Below are 16928 nucleotides of genomic sequence, written 5' to 3'. Positions count from 1 at the left end.
TTTCCTTCCTTCCTCTCTAGATGAGAAGCATATCCCCATTTTGAGCCAAATATTTTTTTTTTTTTTGCAGGGGGAGAGGGGGGCACTGTCCAGAGAGGATTCTATTTTTTTTCTTTTTGGGGGTCACACCTGGTGATGCACCAGGGCTACTCCTGGCTCAGGCACTCAGGAATTACTCCTGGCAGTGCTCAGGGGACTATATGAGTTGCTGGGAATCGAACCTGGGTCAGCCGTGTGCAAGGCAAACGCCCTACCCGCTGTGCTATCGCTCCAGCCCCCGAGGATCCTATTATTTAAGAGGATAAAAGTACGGCTGGATTTTTAAGTTCACAAGCTTGAATCAAGAATAAGGAACTACATGTATCTGGAAGAACTGGGTCTGTTTGGCTCCAAAAAAACCCAGTGATAAACTTCCATTGGAAATTCTCTGAATGTCAGTGGCTACCCGGGCTGGGGTTGAGGCAGGGGCAGACAGGCAGGGATGGCACCCTGTTTCCCAGGGCTGTTTGAATAAACCGAACTCTGGTGGGCGGATAGAACCGAGGTGGCTGGACTTCCTTGGGAAGCTCCGGGACTTGGGACAAGGAAATGCAGGAACGGAAGTGGCCGCCACCTCTGGGAGCAGGCCCCGCTACTAAAGTCCTCTTTATTTTAATTCTTTTTATTTTGGGAGGGGGGCGATTCCCAAGTGGTACTCAGGGGAAGGCCCAGGAGGTCCCACCAGCAATTCTCAGCCAACCAGGATGGTGGTTCAATGCAGGGGCCTGAGGATGCTACTCAGGTCCTGGAGTTCAAGGACACCCTGGGCCACCCCGGCAAAGTGCTTGGGGTTCTCCAGAGCTGTACACCCTGTGATGCTCGGGGGAACAGAGGCAGGGTCAGGGAATCAAACTGGGGTCCGTCGCATGCAGCGCAAGGGCTTTAATCCCTGTCCTCTCGGAACCCATTGGAGTCCCCACCTCAATGCAGGAGGGGCTTGGGCCATACAAGGCAGTGCTGGGGACTAAGCCCAGCTTTGCTGTGGGTGAGGAAAGTGTCTTACCCACTGTACTATCTCCCTGGCCTGAAAGGCTTCCTCAAAGGAACAGTTAGCATTGGGGTGACAGCTCAACAATCCGGAGGACGAGCTATGCTGATGGGAGGCCTGGGCTCCAGCCCCACCACTGTCGGGAGCGAGCACCAAGCCAGGAGTAGCCCCAAGCTGCAGGGTGGGGCAACAAATTGCCCAAATAAACCAAAAAAAAAAAAAAAAAACGCAAAATGCTAAGTGGGAGAGCACCTGCACTGAGGCCCAAGTGGCTCAATCTTGGACATTGCCCACATGGCTGAGTGTGGCCATAGGCAGTGCCATCCTAATGAGGGGGGGGGGGGGGGCCAGAGGGCTGCGTCCAGCACACCACAACCAAGCACGCGACTCCCTGAGACTATTACCACCACCACCACCACCACCACCACCACCACCACCACCACTGCAGGGCAGCGATGCCAGGAAGGGAGAAAAGGCATTTAAGACTGAGGCAAAACAAAACTCCCAATCACGTGCTATTTGTAGGAGGCAACACAAAATGAAAATTAAAATGCTATCAACACACACACACACAAACACACACAGCCCTAGGACAGTTAAAAAAAAAAAAGAAAAAAGCATTTTGTGCAGGGCAGGGCCATCTTCCATCTTTGTGTTGGCTGGAAGATGAAATCACACCCAGATGTCCAGCTGGGCTGCAGAGGATGAAGCAGGAGCCTGCTCCTGAACCCTCCCCCGCAGCCCTATGCCAGGGAACTGTAGCACTGTAGTACTGTAGCACTGTCGTCCTGTTGTTCATCGATTTGCTTGAGCGGGCACCAGTAACATCTCCATTGTAAGACTTGTTGTTACTGTTTTTGGCATATCAAATATGCCAGGGGGAGCTTCCAAGGCTCTGCCATGCAGGTGAGATACTCTCGGTAGCTTGCCGGGCTCTCCAAGAGGGCGGAGGAACCGAACCCAGGTTGGTTGTGTGCAAGGCAAACACCCTACCCGCTGTATAAACTGCTGGCTGGGAACTAGTAAATCTCAGGGGGGTTTTCCACTTCCCCACAAAAGCCCCCCAGAAAGATTCTAAGGTGTAGCCAGGGCTGAGAACTGCCCATGCAGAGGAATCAACAGCCAGTTCCCTGACCAAATGCAGGGGGATGTCTGTTCTCCCAGAAACCCAAGTGAGGCTGCTGGGGATGGGATGGGAAAGTTCCCGAGAGTTTCTGGAGGAGGGAGGGCCCAGTGTGAGGGCCCTTGGCCGGAGTCACTTACAATGATGACGACTTTAAAAGACGATGCAGTTTTCAGCTGCTTCTCCACCTTGCTCAGAAGGTCAAAACTGACGATGCTGACCAGGCCAGCAGCCAACCGGTCCTTCCCGCTCACCACGACGTTGATGCTGTCCTCACTCAGGGATGGTAGCCACCGGAGGAAGGCCTGGGGGTGAGGGGAGAGAGCCGGCCGCACAGTCACCAACCGGTCTGGGAACCCCGGCCGGCCCGAAAAACCCCCATCTGGATCCCTCAAGGTCCCCCTCCGCCTGCTCTCACTTGCCACCAGCTTCCTTCCTCTGTTAAGCACAGGTGCCAGTGGGGCCCCTGTGCCGGCTTGCAGACTTGGCCCCGGGGCTCTAACCAGACAGCATTTCAGCGGGGACAGGCGGCGGCTCCGAGAGGGGCTTCAAGCAGAACCTGGCCCACCGGCTGCAGCCAGAGCAACCACGGAAGTACCTTTTTTCATTTTCTACAAAACCACAGATTCTCTTTCGGGGCTGCAGCCGGCCATCTGGAACTGACGGAGGGACCCAGGGCTGGTGCGTGGGCCCCTGGGCGGTCCTCTCCAGATATCGGTGGCGGGGGTGGGGGGAGTGGGCAGGCGGGGGGTTGTCTCAGCCTTGAGCCTGGACTCCACCCTAGCATTCATGGGGCTCGCTCAGATTGGGACTGGGCCTCCTCCCCCCAACCCCCCAGTTTTCCAGTAGCTTGGCAGTCACACCCACAAGCTACTCCCCTCCCCCCCTGCACCATGTAATCTCATCAATGGCCAAGTCTGAGAGACAATGAACTAAAGCTCCCAGAAGAGAGCACTGCAGAATTTCCCGGGAGCACGCAGCCGCGATCTCTTATGCTCTACCTCACTTACTTATCAAAAGTATCACACATTTGTTTGGTTTCTCACACACTGGCTTGTATTCTCTCTTACTCGGGCTTAAATAACTCCAGAATGAAACACAACAACCCTCACACACTTCCCTCTTATTGTGGTGGGAAGTTGCTCGGTGGTGGGATTGGTGTTTGAATATTATCTGTAATGAACTATTGTGAGCTACTTTTTTTTTTTTTTTTTTTTTGCTTTTTGGGTCACACCCGGCAATGCACAGGGGTTATTCCTGGCTCATGCACTCAGGAATTACTCCTGGCGGTGCTCGGGGGACCCTATGGGATGCTGGGAATCGAGCCCGGGTCAGCCACATGCAAGGCAAACGCCCTACCTGCTGTGCTATCACTCTAGCCCCTGTGAACTACTTTTATGAAAATATATATATAGAATTCGTGGGGCCCTACAGCACAGAGTGGGTGCTGTGCTTTTCCAGGCCCCGGTAACCTTTAGAGCGCAAAGGACAGGACAAGGATGAGGTGCTGCTCTGACACGGCCCCTACAGCTCGGCCTCTCTGCAGCTGGAAGGGGCACGTTGTGGGCATAGGCAGAGCTGCCTCTTTGGAAGGCAGCGCCCAGGGGTTCGGGAAGAAGCCAGGCGTGAGGGAGCCGCCGGCTGCCCAGGGGCAGCACAGAGCAGGACAGGCCACAGACAAGGAACCTGGGCTTCCTCCTGCTCTGGGTTTGCTGACATGGGTTCCGTCTTTTCACGGAGCCGCTCAGAGGCCTGGATAGGTGGGGGGGGAGGATGGGGAGGGGGTTGAGCCTCAAGGTGGATGGCGACACTGTGTCATGCCTGGTTCTTTATAGGCCCCCAAGCCCCTGCTGGATAGGGACCATTCTGTCCACGCCACCTTGGAGAGCTGAGTTTCCCCTAGAGTGGGGAGGGGGGCGGCTGCAGCCCTGGGGATGGGAAACACTCTTTTCCTCTTTTCATTTGCTCCTTAAGGAGAGCAGATTTCTGGGGTGGGGGAGAGGCGTTGAGGAGGGGGGCACTGAGCCTAGGAGGAGTGCACGCCTCTGCTCCAGAGGATGCAAGGGCCTGTGTGGGCTCTGAAGTAAGGCCTCAAGTAGGCCCTGGCCCTGGAAGGCTTCTCCTTCTCAATTTAGTTTTCCTCCCTCCCTCCCCCTTCCTCCCTCTCCTCTCCATCTCCTCTCTCTCTCCCTCCTGCTTCCTCTCTTTCTCTCCTTCCCCTCCTCTCTCTCTCCCCCTCCCATCCCCCTCTTTCCTCTCTCTCTCTCTCTCCCATCCCCCTCTTCTCTCTCTCTCTCTCTCTCTCTCTCTCTCTCTCTCTCTCTCTCTCTCTCTCTCTCTCTCAGCATGGTGACTTACAAACTTCTCCACAGCTGAGTTTCAGGCACACAGTGTCCCAACACCAGTCCCCACCGCCAGTGTCAACTTCCCTCCACCAGTGTCCCCAGTTTCCCTCCCACCTAGCCTGCTTCCTTTGATAAGCACATTTAAATTTTGATGGTAGCGGCCTGGGGCACTTTGTTTTATATTTTGGTTTTGGGGCCACACCCGCTGTGCTCAGGGCCTACTCCTGACTCCGCACTCAGGAATCACTCCGAGTGGTGCTCAGGGGAACCCTATGGGATGCTGGGGACCGATCCCAGGTCCCAGCTGCACCAACTCCCGGGGGGCCCGGCTGCTATGGTGTGGGTCTCCCGCTTCCTGTGTTGTGGACTCTATGGTTCGGATCTCTACCTAGGCCCCTGTGTGTCACCACTCAGGAACCTGGGGCTCTTCAGCCCCGCCCCTGGTTACTCCTCTTCACTGCTTCTTGCTACTTTGCTAATTTCTTTTCTTTTTTTTCACTCCTGGCTCTGTACTCAGGAACTACTCCTGGCGGTGCTCGGGGGAACCATGTGGAATGCTAGGAATCGAACCTGGGTCAGCTGAATGCAAGGCAAACGTTCTACCCACTGTGCTATTGCTCTAGCCTCTGTCAATTTTTCCCCCCTCTCTCTCCTTCCTGTATCCTGGGGTCACGGGCGATGCAGTTAACCCCCCTTTAATACTGGTTCTCTCCTCTTCTGTGGGGTTGACATGTATCAAGGTTCCCTGTGGGGCTCACGGAAATGAAGGAGGAAACTATTCCGAGGTGGAAGGGTGATGGGGCTGAGGGGTCGGCAGGCCCTCAGGTTGGTCTACGTTGAGTCTGAGCTCGGGGGTAACCCCTCGGCTGACTCCCCCCTAAAGGCACGATCTGGTTCTATCTCAGAAAGCCCCAAGCTGGAGCCAGGCTCTCATCTCATCTTGCCAATAGCCGAGAGGGTCAGAGGGTCAGATGGCCCCTGGCTGTCAATGCCATCACGGCCACCTCCCTGGGTGCAGTCACTGACCTGCTTCCAGGTGAAGCGCACGGAAGACGGAACCACCACCAGCAGCGGCCACTCCTTCCGGTAATAGGCGGCGATGCACAGGGCCTGGATGGTCTTGCCCAGGCCCATGTCGTCAGCCAGGAGCAGGCGGCCTCCCTTGGCTATGGCGAAACTGAAAGTGGCCAGGGGTGAGGAGGGCGGCGTGCTTCCCCAGGGGGCCCAAGGTCAAGCTGCCGCCATTGCCATGCTGGACAGCTCAGGCCCTGCCCACAGGGACCAGTTCCCCCACAGAGAAAGAGCCGGGCAGGACCCTGACAAAGAGAGGCCAGAGAGGGCAGTCAAAAGGCAGAGAGCTCTGAAAAAAAAAAAAACCCGAGTGCCCTAGAACACATGACTGGTTAAAGAAACTTTGGTACATCTACAAAATGGAATACTATGCAGCTGGTAGAAAAGAGGAAATCATGAAATTTGCATACAAGTGGATAGACATGGAGAGTATCCTGCTAAGTGAAATGAGTCAGAAAGAGAGGGACAGACATAGAATGACTGCATTCATTTGTGCAATATAAAGTAACAGAATAGGAGACTAACACCTAAGCATTGTAGAGATAAGGACCAAAAGGATCGCTCCATGGCTTGAAAGCTAATCTCATGTACTGGGGGGAAAAGGCAGCTGGGATACAGAAGGAAACACTAAGTAAATGATGGGTGGGGGGGCTTGCTCAGGATGGGAGATGTGTGCTGAAAGTAGACTATGGACCGAACATGATGGCCGCTGAGTAGCTATACTGCAAACCATTACACCCAGAAGGAGAGAGAGAGTAAGAGGGAATGTGCCTGCCACAGAGGTGGGGGTGGGAAAAGGTAGGGGTGGCGGGGGGGGGGGGGGATACTGGAAACATTGGTGATGGAGAATGGGCACAGGTGGAGGGATGCATACTGGAACACTGTATGACCAAAAGGTAACCATGTAAGCTTGTAAATCTGTAACTGTATCTTTCGGTAGCACTGTAGCACTGTCCTCCGTTGTTCAAGACTTGTTGTTACTGTTTTTGGCATATGGAATACATCACGGTAGCTTGCCAGGCTTTGCAGTGTGAGGGAGATACTCTTGGTAGCTTGCCGGGCTCTCCGAGAGGGACGGAGGAATCGAACCCAGGATGGCCACGTGCAAGGCAAACGCCCTGCCTGCTGTGCCATTGCTCCAGCCTGTATCTCACAGTAACTCATTAAAAAAAAAAAAAAAGCAGGGAGGAGGGCTGCCTGATAACCAGGTGGAGGAGGCCAAGGGAGCGAGTGTCCATGGGAGACATCTGCTTTCAGTGAGTGGGGGGCACAGGAGAGAGCTGGTGGGGTTCAAGTATGGCCCTCTGAGGAGCAAGGATGATGGGAGAAGCCTGAGAGAATGGATGGAAGGGCTAGCATAGATGGACACACCGGGGGAGAGGCACCAGGGGAAGAAGACCAAAGCGAGGATATTTCCTAAAGTGGGAAGCTCAACCTCAGCCAAGTGCTCGAGCTGCCAGTAGCTCCAGGGTCCCCCAAGTCCTGACTGAGGCTTCCAGGTCCTGAGGTGCAGCAACCCGAGCTGAGGAGCCTGATACCCCTTGGACCCAGGCTGGGACCCCGTCCCGGGGCAGGGAAGTGCTTCTCTTACCATAAGAGTGCCACAGGAAGGAGAAAAGTCACACAGACAAACACTCACAAAGACGGGCGGGAGTCACCTGGTCAGTCGATGACAAGCCGAAAAGACCCCCCCGACAAAGAGGAGAGCGAGGGCCAAAATATTACTGGTTTGGGGCCAGCGCGATAGCAGGTAAGGCATTTGCCTGCATGTGGCCGAGCTGGGTTCGATTTCCAGCATCCCTTATGGTCCCTTGAGTACCACCAGGAGTAATTCCTGAATGCATGAGTCAGGAGGAACCCCTGAGCATCGCCGGGTATGACCCAAAAAGGGAAGAAAGGGAAGGGAAGGGGAGGGGAGGGGAGGGGAGGGGACGGGAGGGGAGGGGAGGGGAAGGAAAGGAAAAGATCTGAGCACGTGAAGAGAGATCAGGGACCTACTTGACTCCAACTCTCTGGAAAGGCAGCAGGCTGGACACAAGCTTGGTGTCCACTCCAGAAAGGTCCGCCTCAGGAATGTCGACTTCCACGCATGTCTTCTTCAGCTGAGAGGCGAAAGCCTGGAGCAGCGTGTTGGGCAGAGGCTCCAGCAGAACTTGGGGAACGAGGCGTGCTTGTTCAACTACAAGCAACAGAGGCCTAAGTCAGGAGTCTTCGGGCCGAGAGAGCGAAGGAAAGAGAATGGGGTTGGGAAGACCAAGCTCAGTGCCGGCCATCGTCTCTGAAAGAAGCAACTAGAGAGGAAATGGAGAGGCACTTCCTGTGACAAAGACTCAACCCCGAGAACTAGTTTTCCCTCCCTGGCCTGTGACTTCTGCAAGGGGTGAGGGCAGTCAGTCATATGGACTTGGATTCCTGGACCACACTCAAAAAGAACTGGACAGAACTGCCAAGTGTTATGCCTGGATTCTGAGCCTCAAGTCATGGGAAGATGATGGGAGTAGTCCCACTCTAATACAAACAAACTCACAGTCCTCATAAAAGAACACACAAAAAGTGAGACTTAGACATAGATTCCCCCCCTCCCCGCCCCCTTTATTTTCAGGCCAACCCCAGGCAGTGGCTCTGCCCTCAGGAATTACTCCTGAGAGCTGTGTGTGTGTGTGTATGGGGGGGGGGGGGGGTGAGGAGGAACCATATGAGATGCCGGATATTGAACCCGGGTCTGTTGCACGCAAGGCAAGCACCCTGCCAGCTGTACTATCTCTCCGGTCTTGTACTAATTCTTTTTTTTTTTAATTTACTTTTATTCACCTTTTTTTTTTTTCTTTTTGGATCACACCTGGCAATGCACAGGGGTTACACCTGGCTCTGCACTCAGGAATTACTCCTGGCAGTACTCAGGGGACCATATGGGATGCTAGGAATCGAACCCGGGTCAGCCGCGTGCGAGGCAAATGCCCTACCCACTGGGCTATTTCTCCAACCCCATGTACTAATTCTTTTTATCTTCTCTTTCGGTTTTGATGTTTGAAAAGTCAGAGAACTAAGTAGCAGTCAATTACGAGAAGACATTGTCTTCTGCTCAGGGAAGCTGTTGGGCGTCCCTAGGGAAGATCAAACAGATGGCAGGGCCCCTACAAAGGCCACGGGGTGGGGGTGGAGGAGAGAAGTACGTGTGTGTACGTGTATGTGTGTGTGTGTGTGTGTGTGTGTGTGTGTCTGGAAGAAAGCCATAGTTTCTGACGGCAGTGAAGCAGGGAGAAAATCCACTACTCTGGAGGTGACCCACAGGCCCCAAAGCAGATGTTGGCAAGCAAAGGCGATTTTTTTTTTTTGGTAAATGCCCGTTTTTATAAACGGAGCTTTGTGGGCGCCCTGCCATGCCAATTTGTTTATGGATTGGCTATGGTTGCTTTCACTCTACAGTGGCAGCGCTGAACAGTTGGAAGAAACGGCACAGCCCACAGAGCCTAAGATATTTTCTAGCTGGCCTTTTGCCCCAAAAACAACAAAACAAAACTTCTGCTAAGTTTCGAGCCAAAACTGTTCCTAGGAGGGTCCACTACTCTCACTCCTCCCAATTAAGGCTTAAGTTCGGGGGTCTTTACTCTCCTTCCAGGTGAGCTGCTTCTAGACCCCTGCACAAGAAAAGAGGAAATGGAGCTATTCACTCAAGTGAGAAAAACGTAAGATCCTTGGCATCTACGTGGAAATAAAAGCAAATAAAATGCGTCCGTTGATTTCATTTTTTTTGGAAAGAATTTAGCCTCAACCTCATTTTAAAAGGAAAAGGAATAGCCATCATTTTACAGAGAAACCAGAAAAGGAACAAACCAGAAAAGAGCAAACAAAATGCTCAATTCAAAGGGTGAGAGAAGACAAGTTAAATTCTTGTTAAGTCAGAGATGACACACGGAGGGATGCCCATCACAGAACTAACTACTAATTACAGTTTTGCTTGTAAGGGCCCTCTGTCTCCAAGATGTTCTTCCCTCGTATCATCATCCTCTGAAAGATCTAACTAGAAATATCACCATTTGTAAACAGACCGCCAATTGCTCTTTAACTTTTGCTTTCCAAGAGCACTCTGGGATACGCGGCACGGTGATTCACCAAGGGGGTAATTGTCCTCAGGACTTCAGTCAAGGGAGCCAAAGAGACTAATTATGTGAATTTCACTTCTGCCCAATAGGATTCGAAACTCTGAAGCTGTTAGCTCTATTATTTCACACAGTCCTGTGTCTTCTTAAAAAAAAACAAAACTTACAAACTTTTCACAAACTGTCTACAACCATCAACTGGCAACTATAGCAAATGCAGATGTGAATACAGAGGCTGAGCTATGCATGGAGCCACCTTCTGTGTTGGCAGTATTTTTTTTTTCTTTTTCTCTTTGGGTCACACCCAGCAATGCACAGGGATTACTCCTGGCTTTGCACTCAGGAATTACCCCTGGTGGTGCTCGGGGGACCATATGGGATGCTGGGTATTGAACCCGGGTCAGCCACATGCAAGGCAAATGCCCTACCAGCTGAACTCCAGCCCCAGCAACGTGTGTGTGTGTGTGTGTGTGTGTGTGTGTGTGTGTGTGTGTGATAGTCATACCCAGCAATGCTCAGGGGCTACTCCTGGCTCTGCACTCAGGAATTACTCCTGGCGGTGTACGGGGGACCATATGGGATGCCGGTATTGAACCCAGGTCGGCCCTACCTGCTGTACTATTGCTTTAGCACCACAGGCAGTATATTTTTAACCCCATTCCCAGCCCTTACGAAATACATGCACGGGTCATTTCTGGAAACAGAATCTACGTGAACAGAATCACCCAAGGTGGAAATCAAGGTAAAGCCGGTGCTTTCATAGGAAGGCAGAGCCAATGCTGGTGCAGAAAAATGTGCCATGCATCCAGAATTAAACGGAAGCACGTGGATTCCTGCAAATCTTGGGGAGACTGAGCACAGGTGCTCCCAGCACTCAATTCCATCTTACTCCTACTGATTTTCAGCACTCAAATACCTCACGGGAGTGAAGGGCTAGTTGGTGATCTGCCGGGTATGAGAACGTGGTCCTTTAAAAGCACGACAGCTAGCCAGTCAAGCACAGCCGCCCGGCTTCCTACCAACTCCAGTCTCCCAAATCGCACCCAATGGGGGATGGGTGGGGAGGAGGCGCATTTCTGAGCAAGGGTCCATCCATGGTCAGTGCCTGCCACTCATCCTGGCACTGTACTGGTGCTAGGCAGGAAAGTGAGTTGCATCTGTGCTGCTTTTTTCTGGCAGGAGGTCCCAGAGCCACTGGGATATTACTGTTTCCAAATAGTAGCTGAGGAGACAAGATCCGCTGAGGGGGGAGGCAGGGCCCTTCCGGACTGTGACAGTCAAGGGAAAACAGGTCTTGTGCCTGTTTCAGAGCGAACAAAAGGCCTCCAGTCACTTAGGAAAGGGAGCGAAGGGAAGCTCTTAAGAGTCTTCAAAATAATGGTTCTGGGAAGGTGTAATGGTGCTGGGGATTGGTGCTGGAATAGTGAATGTAATAAATTGTTGTGAACGACTTTATAAAAATAAAATAAAATTCACTGTCACTGTCACTGTCCTCCCATTGTTCATCGGTTTGCTCGAGCGGGTCCAGTAACGTCTCCATCGTGAGACTTGTTACTGTGTTTGGCATATTGAATATGTCACGGGGAGCTTGCCAGGCTTTGCTGTGCAGGCGAAATAAAATTGAAAAAAAAAAAAAGAGTCCTCTACTCAGAAGCAATAGAACAGTAGGTAGGATGTTTGCCTTGCACATGGCTGGCCCAGGTGTGTTTCCAGGTTCACTCTCCCAGCTCATCATAAAACCAAAAACTGACCCTCTCATTGCATGGCTGCATGTTGATGTGCAGAAGACTCTTTTTTTTTTTTTTTTAAGGGCTGGAGTGATAGCACAGTGGTAAGGGGTTCGCCTTGTGCGCAGCCGGCCCAGCCCAGCCGGGTTCGATTCCTCCGCCCCTCTCAAAGAGCCCAGCAAGCTACTGAGAGTATCTTGCCTGCACGGCAAAGCCTGGCAAGCTACCCGTGATGTATTCAATATGCCAAACACAGTAACAACAAATCTCATGATGGAGACGCTACTGGGCCCGCTCGAGCAAATCGATAAGTGATTTTACTTATTTATTTTTTGCTTTTTTGGTCACACCCAGCAATTCTCAGGGGTTACTCCTGGTTCTGCACTCAGAAATTATTCCTGGTGGTGCTCAGGGGAACATGTGGGATGCCAGGGACTAGACCAGAGCCCGTCGGGTGCAAGGCAAGCGCCTGACCTGCTGTACTCTCTTTCCGACTTCAATTCTTATCAGATTTTTTCAAGGAGTCTGCGGCCCACAAAATACCTGGAACCTTTTTTATAATGCTTTAATGGCACATAAGTTACATGTCAAGGTTTCTCAAAATTACACTTAGCTACCAACGTTTAAGTATCTTGCTTTTGGCTGTGCCATAACAGTACGCCTGTAGCACAAACAAATTTCTGTCTCGATGTTGTTCTGAAAGATGAGGAGGTGAGAAGGGGAAAAACTCATTACTGTTTCTCATCAAACATTCAGTCTTGGTCTGCTCTGAATCACAAGCTCCAAACCGCAGCAGGATTTGGGCCAGAGGGTCCCAGACCAAATCAGTCATCTGCATCGGTCCATGATTGCTGATGATCACAGCCAGTGAGAACGTCACCTGCTAGTTGGGAGCAGATGATCTTTCCTTATATTTCATCTGTCAGCAGCATAGAGCTGGATTAAAGAATCCCTTTACTGACTGAGAGAACAGACAGGATCCAGCATGCATGACCTACTTGATGCGACATCACAGGTCATATCAGAAGATTAAAGGAGAAGGAACCCAACTTTTCCCTGTTTTGTTGAACCAAGGGGGGCTGAAGGCCAATGACTCAGAGCTTCCTTGACTAGACTATGTCTCTCCTGGCCTAAGTAGTTCCAAGGGGGCTGGGGGGGGTGGTTAGCAGGCCCTCAGGTGGCCAGGTTGAAGAAATGCCAAGACGCACCAGTGACTATCCTCTGTAGGACTATGACAGCCCGAAGATGCATGACAGCCTGGCGTTCGGGACCCGAAGGCTGAGACATGACCATACTCCCTTTCCTAGGCAAACTCACATTTACTGTCCCTCCCAGGTGTAGGTGTAGCAGAGAGGACAAAACAACCAGCCCAAGGCTTTCCCTTGTGGTCCTATCTCTGCAGATATCCCTTTCTTGGCCAGCTTCCAAGATGCTCATCAAAACGTTTTTAAGTGCCCGCTCCTGGGCTTCTGCATCTGAGACACTCCTTCCTTTGAGGATCACTCGGTTCTAGAAGCAAACCCAGAGCCTATTCTTAGAGGCCAGCTCAAGTCGCACCCACTTGAGTGACTCGAGGCCTTGTGAGCTCCCCTGAGATTTCCAATATGCACAGAATCCTCCCTCGGAGGACTCCTCTGATGAAGGAGAGGTTTCAGAGGTCCCAGGAATCTGACTGGAATGGACTCATTCTTTCCCACCCCCTACCCCCCTTACTAAACATTTGGGCTGGAGTGATGGCACAGTGGGTAGGGCATTTGCCTTGCACACGGCCAATCCAGCCGACTGGAGTTCGATTCTTCCGCCCCTCTCGAAGAGCACGGCAGCTACCGAGAGTATCTTGCCCACACAGCAAAGCCTGGCAAGCTACCCATGACATATTCGATATGCCAAACACAGTAACAAGTCTCACAATGGAGACGTTACTGGGCCCAGTCAAGCAAAATGATGAACAACAGGAGGACAGTGCTACAGTGCTACTAAACATTTATTTATATCCCATACATGGGAGATAATTTTCTTTAAAAACTTATTGTGGATGTGGTGATGATGTGCTTATACATCCTTTGATGTAGTTTTTAAAAAAGAAACATAATTCACTCACAAATTAAAGTAAAGCCTCCTTGCTTGGGGGCTTATGGAATGGACTCATTTTGACGGGAGTAGTGACCCAGTCAGGAAAAGCTGTCACCTGAGTGGGCTTGGATGAGGCTGCTGAAGAAACTGCCTCATCTCCTCTTCCCTACACAAGCAGTGCGTTGCCACAGCAGAGAGAGGGAGAGAGCCTTAAACACGTCAAGCAGGAGAGCCCACCACCTGCTCCAACAGCGCCCCAGAAGCCAAAAACCACACTCGACAACTGCCGCCATGCTCATGGCCAGACTCTGCCGCTTAGGACGAGCCTCATCCAGAAATTGATCTGCTGAAAAACTCAGGTATGCAAGTTTTGTGACTGAAATCTCCAGACTCTCATGGACTCGGGGATGAGCGACCTCCACACACCTCTCTGTTCTCCTGGAAGCCCAGCAGTCAGGTCCATGAACTGCCTCTGGGCCAAATAAGCTCATTAACCGGCCATGATCCAGAGACTCATATATCAATCTCAAAAGAGATCAACAAGTTTCAGAGGTGCTTTCGGATCATGCGCCAGGCTGATTTGTCTGGGCACCCAAAGTCACCATCCAGTTAAAAACTTAACTCCAGCTGTATCATTCAAAATGTTTGAATTTCTGGAGCGTATGGCTGCGAATGTGACATCTCAAACTCTGTACCACTGATAAACCAGCAATAGCACATCACATTGGGCGGGATGTAAAGTAGAAGACAACCAATCTTGAGCAATAAATATTAACACACAAGGCTTACCTGGTAACATGTTAGTAATCTCTGTTCATGGGCTTAATGGCTCCATGGTGAGATATAACAATATTCACACACCTTCTTCTAAGGAAATGTTTTTTGATCGTTTTTAGAAAATTATAATAAGCGCGGCCAACCCGGCCAAGCAGGGTTCGATTTGTCCGCCCCTCTTGGAGAGCCCGGCAAGCTACCGAGAATATCTCACCTGCACAACAGAGCCTGGCAAGCTACCAGTGATGTATTCAATATGCCCAACACAGTAACAACAAGTCTCACAATGGAGATGTTACTGGGCCCGCTCGAGCAATCGATGAACAATGGGAGGACAGTGTCTGTTTTTGTTTTTATCATAAGCAATATAAAATAAATTATTTGGGCCTGCTACAGCAGTAGGCTTGAGGGGTGGTTGGGAAAACTGGAAATAATGGTTGTAGGAAGGTATACCGGTGGTGGGATTGGTATTCAAGTACTGACTGCAATAAACCATGAAAAACTTTTATCTAAATAAATTTAAAAAAAAAAACACATGCCAGATTAAAGCAGACTATTAAACCTTACAACAGTGTGATGGAAAAACAAGGCAAGTGGGGGGCATCTTACTCAACACGTTATGCTCCTCCAACAGAAAGTTCCACTTCCTGGTCTTGGCATCTGCAATGAGAAGAAACAAATAAGCAAACACAACCCCCACCTTTCTGCTGCATCTTCACACGTGCCACTGCCTGGGAGCAAAAGTGTCCAGGAAGCTGTGATGATACAACTCATTTTTCTCGCCAAGGAGCTGGAATGGCCAAATGGTTAAGGTCTCCTCGGGCCCGCAGGGAGTCCTGGGAGGTTGACCTTATGATCTTCAGTTTGCCTCACTGGTACCCAGGGTCATACTGGTGGTCCACACTTGAATGTGGCTTCAGTTAACACAAAATACAGTGCTAGGGTCAATGTGTACATCTTCCAGGTCCCCTGGAATGCCTGGGAATGGACCAGTTTGGGTGACAATATTTTAGTTGTCCCTGGCCACACCAGAAATAATCTTACTTCGTTTCTCTTTTTGTTTCTTTTTTTTGGAACGGTGGGATGAGCGGGGAGTCATACGTGGCAGTGCTCAGGGCTTACTCCAGGCTATGCACTCAGGAATCACTCCTGGCAGGGCTTGAGGGACCATGAAGGGAACTTGGGTCAGACATATGAAACACTCTATCCACTGCACTATCTAGAATCCAGCCCCACTAGGAATGATTTCAAAGATCACTTTATTTATTTATTTATTTTTGCTTTTTGGGTCACACCCGGCGATGCTCAGGGGTTACTCCTGGCCCTGCACTCAGGAATTACTCCTGGCGGTGCTCAGGGGACCATATGGGATGCTGGGATTCGAACCTGGGTTCGCTGCATGCAAGGCAAACACCCTACCTGCTGTGCTATCACTCCAGCCCCCTCAAAGGTCATTTTAAAAAAAATAAAGAATAAAAAGAAGACACAGATTAATCGGCCCAAGCTCAGGTCAAATACTTCAGGGGGCGAAACCCCTTAGGTCAGTAGCTCACTGGGCTAGGATGGAATCATGGAATCTCTCATCTAAGCCCGTGTTCAAGGCTGAAAACCACTTTCTGAGAATCCATAACGGTACTTGTTTTCATGGTAAGCACTAGTTTCTCAATCCTGCTAAAGACAACATACACGTTGGTGGGTTTTTATGGGGCTGGAGTGACTATACAGTGGGCAGGGTGCCTGCCTGGCACACACACAGCCAACCCAGGTTTGAGCCACCCCCGCCTGCCAGGAGTGATCCCTGAATGCTGCTGAGCCAGGAGTAAGCCCTGAGCACCTCCAAGTGTAGGCTTCCCCTCAAAAAAAAAAAAAAAAAAAGCAAAAATCAAAAAGTCTTTGGGTTTTTTGCCAGGACACAATGATGTGGGGAACAGAGAAAATCGTAGCTTTGTCTCTTTAAGGACAAAACACATGAGTTCCCTGCGTGGGATAATTTAGGGGTCACCTTCCGGCCATGACAAGAGCAGGTCAGAGAGGTTCTACCCAAGATTTCTGAATTTCTGAACATTCACTCAGAGGGGGGGTCACAGACCATGGGGCATCCTGGGGACAGGGCTGAGACTTGCCGTAAATCTTGGACTTCATCTTCCGGAAGAGTTCGATCAGGTCTTCGGAATAGCCGATGTCTGCCTCGAAGCGGGACCTGGAGATGAGCAGGCACTGCCCTTTGACAAAGGAGAGCGAAGCCGCTGGAGGCAGGCGGGCGTCGCTGGGTCCCGCAGTCTGGGGCTCCCTGTTTCCGGGGGCCTCTTCCAAAGGCTGCAGGGTGACCGTCGGAAGGTTCTGGACCGCTTTCACTGCAGAAAAGCAAAGGACCGAGGGTGACAACCCCGCTGGCTTTTATGAAGGTTCTGGGAGCTCAGGCGGTGGCGGAGGAGGAGGAGAGAGGGAGGAAGTCTGGGATGGGGGGCAGTGAGGAACGGCCTGGTTCCTCGAGGGAGATGGGCAATGGACTTTGGGATCTGCACCAGCACAACTCTTCAGGTCTCTGCTCCATAAGTTTTCTTTTCTTTTTTGGGGGGAGGCGGGGCTGGGATGGAGCACACCTGGTGATGCTCAGGGTGATACTTATATCTGTGAGCTCAGGGATAACTGCTGGGCTTGAAGGACCCCAGAGAGTGTTGGAGACTG

At 51.3% G+C, this 16928-nt stretch overlaps 1 protein-coding gene across 1 annotated transcript in view; it reads right to left on the bottom strand.

The window, feature by feature from the left end:
• The window catches only part of SMARCAL1 (SWI/SNF related, matrix associated, actin dependent regulator of chromatin, subfamily a like 1), an 83428-nt gene that overhangs the window by 53693 nt on the left and 12807 nt on the right, over positions 1 to 16928 (bottom strand). Inside the window, exons 5-9 of the mRNA XM_056111981.1 lie at positions 16364 to 16594; positions 14850 to 14900; positions 7565 to 7745; positions 5522 to 5672; positions 2291 to 2455 (exon numbers count right to left, since the gene is read on the bottom strand). Coding sequence (XP_055967956.1) covers positions 2291 to 2455; positions 5522 to 5672; positions 7565 to 7745; positions 14850 to 14900; positions 16364 to 16594 — 779 coding nt within the window. The remainder of the gene's footprint in view (positions 1 to 2290; positions 2456 to 5521; positions 5673 to 7564; positions 7746 to 14849; positions 14901 to 16363; positions 16595 to 16928) is intronic.

Source organism: Sorex fumeus, unplaced genomic scaffold, assembly GCF_029834395.1.
Source record: "Sorex fumeus unplaced genomic scaffold, SorFum_2.1 ptg000014l, whole genome shotgun sequence".
NCBI classification, from domain to species: domain Eukaryota; kingdom Metazoa; phylum Chordata; class Mammalia; order Eulipotyphla; family Soricidae; genus Sorex; species Sorex fumeus.
This window is presented reverse-complemented; position numbering and strand designations above follow the sequence as displayed.